General features: G+C 32.8%; 1 protein-coding gene across 1 annotated transcript; it reads left to right on the top strand.

The window, feature by feature from the left end:
• The first annotated feature begins 6,414 nt into the window (after positions 1–6,414).
• Positions 6,415–9,958, top strand: LOC114410072 (probable receptor-like serine/threonine-protein kinase At5g57670). The gene is made up of 10 exons (XM_028373828.1): positions 6,415–6,717; positions 6,797–6,879; positions 7,000–7,243; positions 7,394–7,984; positions 8,081–8,329; positions 8,421–8,584; positions 8,690–8,766; positions 8,849–8,996; positions 9,155–9,304; positions 9,397–9,958. The coding sequence occupies exons 1-10, from the start codon at positions 6,564–6,566 to the stop codon at positions 9,634–9,636; spliced, it is 2,100 nt and encodes a 699-aa protein (XP_028229629.1). The 5' UTR covers positions 6,415–6,563; the 3' UTR covers positions 9,637–9,958.

Raw genomic sequence — 9,958 nt, forward strand, 5'->3', positions numbered from 1 at the left:
TAATCTTCTATTGGTAGGGTGATATCTAAATATCATTATAAGCCCTCGTGGAAGACCGCTGAGCCTGAAATAGGACAATCTCTTAAAACTTTTTCTCATGAAAAAGTAATGTGTAATGCATGCTTGTTTACTTATTTAGATATGGATGAGAACTGCAGATGCACTACGGTGACATAAATTACATAGACTTTTGTTTCATTTGCATCAACCAGTATGTATATTGTAATAATATTGAGGTCCAAATTTTCAATCTTTTTCAAGTCAATAAAATTTGGTCACACCGTCTGTTTGTGGAGCACATGGTGGGTAAGCTGTCACCAAACACTCCATTTGCTAAATCTGAGGGAGCATGTGCGAGGGCAAGCCATAGCAATTGTTTGACTGCAGCTAGGGAGGGAGCATTAAATCCATACTTAGTAACCAAATCATAAATCATGTCTCAATTTTCTCTGCCAATTTCCTAATTTATTGATTTTTTTTAGTGTATGCATTAATCTAATCAAAGCATATAAGTTACATGGAAATTGAATCTGTATCGTTAGATTAATTTTGTAATGCTTTATTGTGGATCAAAGCCATTGAATTAATTTTTTTTCCTGCATGGAAGATTTTTTTCGAGTTATTCTGGCCGACGCATCTAATCAGTTTATTGTTAATTTGCAGATCATGTGCGTATGGGCTTTTAATATTTTGCACAAAATACACACACGGCATCTTTTTGGCCACATAACCATGTTGCTGATTTGCAATCAGATTCAAATGTCCACGACAGTTTTCGATTTAGAAAAATTTTCTCGATCTTTTTTTGTTTGCCTTTTATTTTTCATGCACGACATTTTATAGTATAGTTTTAAATGATTTTTATTTTCGTCGAGGATTTGAGACCTGATCGAATGAATGTTGGGGGAAATGTTAATTTCCATCCAAACTAAAATCATGGAATGATTACACAAATGACTAAGAAAGAATTAGGTGATATGATTAACTTCAAGTTTTAGTGTCATCGTTTTAAAAAGCTCTGTACGTAAATCCCCTCATGCCAAGAGTTTGGATGGAAAAGAAAAGAGGTTTAGTCTCTTAATAATCTTCATTTTATTCTTATTACTTAAATAATTCTTGAATAAGGGAATTTTTTACTTTTAAAAAATATCATTTCCTTTCTCTTCATCTTAAATAAAACTTTCTAGAGTCATTTGTATGTCGATTACTCTGGCGTTCAGTTGTATTTTGTATCTTCTATTATTCTGCAATTTGATAATTAAATAAGGATGATTTAGAGTTGTTTGGTTTGGTTGTTTTCTATTTTTATTTTCACTAAAAATAAAAAATGGTGATAAAAATGTGTTTAGTTGGATTTCTGTTTTCATTTCCAGTGAAAATATTTTTCCAAATGAACCACAAACTGAAAATAATACAATCTCGTTTTGAGTTGAAATCAATAATCTCATTTTGTATAAAATGAAAACGCGGTGAAAATACATCTAATTTTAAGCAAATCTAAAAATACATTTTTTTTAAAATACATTTTCAGTATTTTTATTTCTTGAAAGCAAAAAATAATAAGTCAAATAAAACATGTTTTCAAAATTTTAATCTTTTAAAAATAAAAACAGTTTAAAAAAAATAAAAAATAACAAATGAAAAAAAATGCAAACCAAATATACCCATAAAATTTCTTAAAATGGCTAAATTCTTAATAAAAACCTCTTTCCTAAATATTCTTATGCATAGAAACGTGTGAATTATGACTACTAGGGAGTAAAGACAACGTGTCAACGTGCATTTTGCGTAGGTACTTGATAATGGACGGTTTACGAATATACGGCATGTTAATCACGCCCAAAGCTTATGCAGACAATAATCTTTTAGCAATCCATAGTGTCGTACATATTATTATTTTAATTCTAATTACTTATAACTCATTCATATAATAAATTGTTATTTTTTATTTCTCATCTTCCACAATCCATATTCTATTTTCTTATTTCTGTGATTGATATATAACTTTTGTACATTCTTTTTTACAATTCAATTTCTCTTCATGAAAGTAGGTGATCAAGAGGTGGGATTAAATTATAGCTTATGGCCAGAGTTGTCCTTTGGCTTCATGAAGTGCAGCTTCGACCATACTGCCAAAAGGTAGAGTGGGTAGCATCAATTTTCAATCAGAAAGATGGAAAAAGTCTTTTCCCATATGTTCTTTTTAGAAATATTTTAAATATTCTTCCTTTACCTTTTTCTATTCTATGCAATAAAATGGTCGCTTATTTTAATCTCGACTGTAGGGAACTGGTTTAAAGGAATTTGGCTTCTTTAAAATGAGGAAGGATAAAATATTAAATACCAGCCAATTGTTGATGAGAACATCAACTTGATATTTTAACACATTTATGATTATTATTCCAACTAATACTATTTATTTTACTCTTACTTTTGAAGAATCAAACCGTTTCAAAGTTACCTCATCTCCATTGAGAAGATGTAAAAAAATGTATTCCCATCTCAAGCCTGTAAGAATATCAATGCAAATATATATGGTAGGGATTCGGAGTAATATATTTTTATCGTAATTTGGATTGATCATTTTATGGAAATAATGTGTGTAATACAACACTTAGCATTTAATGATAAAATTTTATTGTAAATTCATTTAATAAAATTATTATTATCAATGCAGTAATATGAACTTAGGTTAGGGTCAAGTGTGCTGTTATAATGCATGCCTTTCGGATGTTATATGGACAGTTATTAATATTATAAGAGAGTAATTAAAATGTTGTACAATGAATAGTTTTTTAACCGGGCAGTGTAACGAAAATTATGTATCACATTTAGGAAATATGAAATATCAATATAATATTGAAATTATGGAATGGTTATTTTTAGTTCTCGTCGAATAATTTATTTGTAACAATACAAGATTAATTTGATATAATTTTTTTTATTAACAGTTGGTTGATTCAAGCCGTGAGAAACAGCAATTTTTGAGGCTTCACGTTAAGTAAATACAAAGTTAAATTTGATAATCAAGCTATAAAGATCTTTTGCCAAATTCTCTTTCTTGGCAAGAGTTGTAACGAAAACAAAAAGGAGCATCGAAATTATCCGCTGGAGCCCTATGATGCATAAAAGACAACATATTTTTCTTAATTCTTTCAATTAGCTTTGACCACTTGCTACCATTACTGTGATTGTTTTTATTAGAATAAATTTTTAATTTGTTGCCGTATCCTTTTTTTAAAAATAAAAAAAGAATCTCATTAGATCACTCTTTCAAAGATAATAAATAAAATTTGAATTTATTCTTTTATGTTATTATTTTTAATTTTTATAAGGATGAATGTGACGACATTCTAAATTTTTAAGGGACTGAATCAATAATAAAAATATTTAAAAACTAACGTAGCCGCGTACTTATTTTCTTTATTACATTCAAAGAACCATCAATATATTATCAATGTAAAAGACATAATGTTTATGAATGAAAAAAAAAAAAAGAATAATGATGCGTTCACGAATATATCATCAAAAGTTATGCTATCATTGTCTTTAATTTGATGTGTTCCATTATTTTATTGTTATTGCATACTACTAATTGTACGTAATAAAAAAAATTTATCGTGAGCTACTCGTAATCTTATTCATAAATTCCCAACAATCTCTAAATTAGCATAATTAGAATTGAATACTCAAAGATTATAGCTTGAGTGGGGAAAAGAATCAAACTTTTGTTTCAGAGTATCTCTGACTCCGTAAGTAATCTCTGGTTTTCCACCACACTCGTTTGTCTTTGGTTTGCTTTTCCAACGGCTAGTATTGCATGGGTCGCTTCTACAACAAAATTGGTGGCAAGTATAGTGTTCAACACTTTCTTTTATAGATTATGGCATCTTCTTGGAATGTAATGGCATATTTTGCATTAGCTTCCCCACATTTTTTCCCACGCCTCATTTCTTGGTATGCACGTAAAACTTTGGCTATATTTTTGTCTTTAATGTTTATTTAGCAATGTTGCATTTATTTTAGTGAAAATTATACTACTAGTAGTTTAGCACAAGTTTTGGTCCACGAACTTCCAACATCCTGAATTTATTAGAAGATATTAGGGAAATCATGGGGCAGGATCTTCCAACAAGACTTAGCTAATTTTATGAATTTTCCCATAAATTTGTTAAATATAACTACTCCCTATTGTTTTCTATTAAATGAGTTATACCGCATTTAATGATGAAAATGTGTCCGTCCACATATCATCGCTCATAAATAAAATATTTTAACTATAACTATCAGTATTAATTATCTGAAAATTCAAACTTTGTATAACTCTCGTGCCTTTAGAGAGAACAGAGACACACATGCACACTCTCGTATATTTTATTTTAATTATGAGGACACATGCTAGACAACAAGTGATACTATGAAAATAAGATGATAATAACGAGATCTTTTGCATTATTATACTATATCAATATTTATTATGGAGCCATTTTCAAGTTATTGAGCGAAAATGACTTTCACACGCCAATCTTTAATAATAATAATAATAAATAAATAAATAATATGTATTATTTTAATTTTTGATTTTTTTATGGGAAATGTTGTTTCTTTGATATATGGATTTTTATTTAATAGATTAATTTTTTCTAGTAACTAATTTTCTTATATATGGACTCAAAGGATGAATGTCTCGCCATATACTTAAAATCGAGAATCAAATCTCTATTCATGTGTTTAAGATGTAAAATTATTTGTTAATTATGTCACAAATTATATTAAATAAAAAGAATATTAGTATTTCATACATGAATTAATAATCAGTAGTTATGATACAATAGTTAATTATCAATCTGTTAATTGAATAACACAGAGTTTTAGTAATATTAATGGGCTTGAAAATAACATAAAAAAGTTGTTCACCATTTTAATTGGCTGGTTAATATTTAATGGTGTACATGAATGGACAAGAAAGCAAAATCATTCTAAATATATGTGGTCCCGCAATAAAGTTTCCTTTGAATGATTTGGCCACTAACATCATTATTTGTCACATAATTGTAAATATTCCGCCACACAACATCTTAGCCAACTTTCATGATAACATTAGAACATGTAACATGCCAACCAATGAGTAAAAGCTCCCTAAGTTTCTTACTGCTGTAAATCAAGCTTCCATGTTTTGATATCTTCAGAGATTTAGACAGTCATGCAGTCCCAATTTTTAATTTCAACACTGTTTATTAAAAATATTAACATAAGTTGAATTGCTATTACTATTTTACTTTAACCTTTTGATTAAACACAACATTTTCTCAATTTCTTTCGAAATATTTACTTTAAGACGACAATATTAAGAATATTTTTGTAAAGGATTTAATATGTCTGCTAGTGTAAAACATATTAAATCCTTTACAAAAATATTCTTTATTATTTAAAATTGTTATTATAGAAATCAATTAACTTTATATAAAATCTGCATTTAAATAGCAATATAAAAACATTACATTACATTATAGTATATTATATTATTTATCTTTATTAAATGGTCGGATATTATGCTATAATGGGTGATAATTAGTTTCGTTTATACTTCTTTAACTCCATTTATTTTTGTTTTTTTAATTGTATTTGATCTCATTTTCAGTGAGATGACTTTTTATTTGGTGATAAAAAATAATAAAGCATGGAAAAATTAGTATATCACATTCACAGCATGCAACAAAACTCAACAGTCTTATATTTTTTAATTAATTATTATAATATGTTGAACAAAAATGATTCAAAACACAAGTTTTCATATAAGAATTTCCAATTTATTTGGTAGTAAATGTCTTGATGAGAGGTTATTTTTATATTTATTCCTCAAGTCAAATGAACAGAAATTGTACCCAATGGTTGGTAAAAAAAAATGTTCAAATTTTAATAATAATTCAAATTTGTGAATGAAAAAATATAATTAAAATAAGAAAATTTTATTAAAGATAACTAATTAAATTTTTTAATAAATATTAATTATTAATAAAGTTAATAAATACTCTACAATAATAAAATGTTTAAAAAAATAATAATACATATAAGATGTATTAGTATTAGTAAACTAAGATGAAAAAAGAAAAACATTTACATCCATTAACTCAGTTATCAAATTAGAACACAGAATGGAGTCTGAATTTTGACTGTGAAGAAGGAATCAACTTCTGTTCTGTTCTGTTCCGCATTGCAATGCAAAGCAGTCTTTTTCAAAGGATGGACTCTGCAGCAGTACAGTGTACAGTACCTGCATGCGTCTTGCCACATCCAATCAGAACCACACTGATGACTCAGCATTCGCCACGTCAGCGTGGTGGGTCCACCAAGCGATGATTAACGCGGCTAGATGGAATCAGGGTCGGCACAACCAACGGTCCACAACCGAAGCCATAATCCCTCACTCCCCCGCGAATCACCGGAACATTCATTCCCCTTAGACACCACGGTTCTCTCTCGCCATTCCCAAGATAAAGCAACCAACACCAAAGAGAGAGAGAGAGAGAACAAACTCACACACACACAAAGTGACTCTTCCGATGAAGTTAATCGGCGACGGTGCCGGTGGCCGGAAAGTTCTCGTCGGCGTTAAATTAGATCCTCGCAGCCGCGAATTGCTGACGTGGGCTCTCGTCAAGGTCGCCGAGCCCGGCGACCTCGTCATTGCTCTTCACGTCCTTGACACCATCACTGGTTCATTTCTCTCTCTAACGGTTTTTTTTTCTTACTCTCAATAATCTGAATCATTACTATTTTTTTGTTGTTATTACAGAGGGAACGGCGTCGCTGTTATCTCTTGTGAAGACATTCGATTCCGTTCTCGCCGTCTACGAAGGTTTCTGCAACCTGAAACAGGTTCCTTTTTCGTTTTTCGCCGTTATTTTTTTTCCGTTTCGAGCCACGCGAAATGAATGAGCCAGCCGTTACTGCGTTTTCCATTTCCAAAATCTGTAACGGTTTTTGTTTCCCATTCAGGTTGGTCTGAGGCTTAAAGTGTGTCGCGGTGACTCGGTTCGGAAGGCCTTGGTGCAAGAGGCGAAGGCGTTTGGCGTTTCCACCGTGATTTTGGGAACTTCGAAATCTCATCACACTATTCGGTCTTCCGCGTGGGTTGCAAAGTACTGCGCGAAGAAATTGCCCAAGTGTATCTCTGTCTTCTCCGTTGATAATGGCAAAATCGCGTTCCGGAGAGAAGCTAATGGAAATTGCAGTGATCGAGGTTTTGCTTTATTCCTTCCATTTCTGCGTTTGTTTTACTTAGGACGTTGTTGTTGTTCAATAACATGCTTTTTTAGTGAAATGTGTTTTACTTTTTTAGTTAGGTTAGAAAAAGAAAATTGAGAATGATAGAGTTTTACTGTTGTGGCAGAGAAATTGTGTGAAGGATCGAGTTTGTCGTCAAAATCATTGGTGGTTTATACAAATAAGAATATGAAGAGTTGTGGAAGTTGTGAATTGCAAGAGTGTTCTGGAAATGAGTTTGAGCAAGGGTTGTGTGGGGATGTTGAGAAGGAGAATCCGCTTGCTTTGGTTCCGTTTAAGAAGCTTGATGATGCTCCTTGTTTTTCGGTTTTGGTGGATAACTCGAAGCATAAACCTGGTTGGTCACTGCTTCGTCACGTGTTTCATCACAAGAAGCATACCCATAAGTCTTCTATGAAGAATACGTTTGTTTTTCAAAGGGCATTGCGGCAGCCGAATTGTCATTCTTCTGCTGTGGTCCATCCTGATCATAAACAAATTAGTATTGAGCAGATTGATGATTCCCCCCTTGATGGGGTGAGTGGTGCCATTGTACCATTTGAATCTACTACAACTACTATCTTTACTCTTCCCTCCATTTGCAGTGATTTGAGTAGCCTTCCCGAAGAATTGTTGGTATTACAAGAAAAGTACACGTCCTCGTGCCGATTATATAGTTTGCAGGAACTTGTATCTGCGACCTCCAACTTTGTATCTGGTTAGCTTTCACCATTTTAACTTTTGTTTCCTAGTTTTTGTTCTGGTTGCTTGCTTGGGGTATGTTCTGATAAGTTTTTTTCATTTGTGTTTTCAGAAAATTTGGTTGGCAAAGGTGGCTGTAGTTATGTTTACAGAGGATGTCTTCCAGATGGCAAGGAATTGGCTGTGAAAATTTTGAAGCCATCTGAAAACGTGATAAAGGAGTTTGTTCAGGAAATTGAGATCATTACAACTTTGCGCCACAAGAACATAATATCTATTTCTGGCTTTTGTTTAGAGGGCAACCATTTGCTACTAGTGTATGATTTTTTATCAAGGGGAAGCCTAGAAGAAAACCTTCATGGTAGATGTTTATTTGGCTTTGTTTGCTAGCGATTGCATAAAAACCTTTTCATTCTCTAATTTGTCTTTCTTACTTGTACTTTCTGGCAAAGGCAACAAGGTGGACTGTAGTGCATTTGGTTGGCAAGAAAGGTACAAGGTGGCCGTGGGTGTAGCTGAGGCATTGGATTATCTGCATAATGGCTGTGCTCAGGCTGTGATCCATAGGGATGTGAAATCTTCTAATATCCTTCTTGCAGATGATTTTGAGCCTCAGGTATTGTAATATATTTTCTTCCCTTGCTCAGTTAGGTGATGACATTGTTACTGTTTGAAACCACTTGATTTCAGTTATACTTAAATCCTTGTGCTTATTTATCAGCTTTCAGATTTTGGACTGGCTAGTTGGGGTTCATCTTCTTCCCATATTACTTGTACTGATGTGGCCGGAACTTTTGGGTGAGTAGCATCCCTAGTGTTCTCTTCCTTTGGCTTGTTTACCTTTACTTTTGATTTGTTCTGAACAAGTTTTATCTGGCAGATACCTCGCACCTGAGTACTTTATGCATGGTAGAGTGACTGATAAAATTGATGTATATTCTTTTGGTGTTGTACTCCTTGAGCTTCTCTCAAATAGGAAGCCCATTAACAATGAATCTCCAAAGGGCCAGGAGAGCCTTGTTATGTGGGTAAGTTTTTTTCTCACTTATAATGAATTCAGCATCTAAGATTGTTACAACAATGTATTTAAATAAATGAAACGTGTACAAGTACAAGGACTGAACATCCTGCATATACTACTATATCCTATGAATTGGACTTAAATGAGATTAATGACAATATCCAGGCAACACCAATTTTGGAAGGTGGGAAGTTTTCCCAGTTGCTTGATCCAAGCCTGGGCAGTGAATACAACACTTGCCAGATCAAGAGAATGATTTTGGCCGCTACTCTCTGCATTAGACGCATTCCTAGATTGCGGCCTCAAATCAACCTTGTAAGCCTTTTGCCTGTGCAAATGTGCTCCATTCCATTTGTTCTTCCTTTTATGTCCTTTTGAATATCAGTCATCTTTTTTCAATGATACAGATATTGAAACTTCTGCATGGTGATGAGGAGGTGATAAGATGGGCAGAACAAGAAGTTAATGCTCCACAGGAACTTGATGGATGTGATGAGGAACCAGTTCCAACTAACATTCAGTCCCACCTGAACCTTGCTTTACTAGACTTGGAGGATGATACGGTTTCTATCAGTAGCACTGAGCAGAGTGTCTCTCTGGAGGACTATTTGCAAGGAAGATGGAGTCGCTCTTCAAGTTTTGACTAACCAGTTCATGTTGAAGCCACAATGGAATCAAATGTTTGTTTCATAATTGTTTTTGTTTCTCTTAGGTTAGATTTTCAAATTCTGCAGTAGTGCAGATTGGGTCTTGGAAGAGAGGTCCAACGGCAAAAAGTTCAGCCCCCCCTCCTTGACTTTGTAGCTTGTCTCAATCTGTATTCTGGAAAGCTTTTAGCTGTAGAAAACTCATGTTGGTGAGCGTTTGGGCTTTTTGGAGCAAATTCTAACGGGCTAATTGTGTAAAATTTGACAAAACAATGAAGAGTACATATATTCCACTATGAGAGAAACGGCCACTTGCTTATTA

The sequence above is a fragment of the Glycine soja genome, chromosome 4 (assembly GCF_004193775.1).
Source record: "Glycine soja cultivar W05 chromosome 4, ASM419377v2, whole genome shotgun sequence".
Taxonomy (NCBI): domain Eukaryota; kingdom Viridiplantae; phylum Streptophyta; class Magnoliopsida; order Fabales; family Fabaceae; genus Glycine; species Glycine soja.

Bases quoted from the DNA above. Each gene is read 5' to 3' on its own strand.
- LOC114410072 (XM_028373828.1), top strand. From the start codon at position 6,564: ATGAAGTTAATCGGCGACGGTGCCGGTGGCCGGAAAGTTCTCGTCGGC. The intron at 7,985-8,080 runs GTTAGCTTTCAC...TTGTGTTTTCAG, and splicing joins GACCTCCAACTTTGTATCTG to AAAATTTGGTTGGCAAAGGT. The intron at 9,305-9,396 runs GTAAGCCTTTTG...TCAATGATACAG, and splicing joins TGCGGCCTCAAATCAACCTT to ATATTGAAACTTCTGCATGG.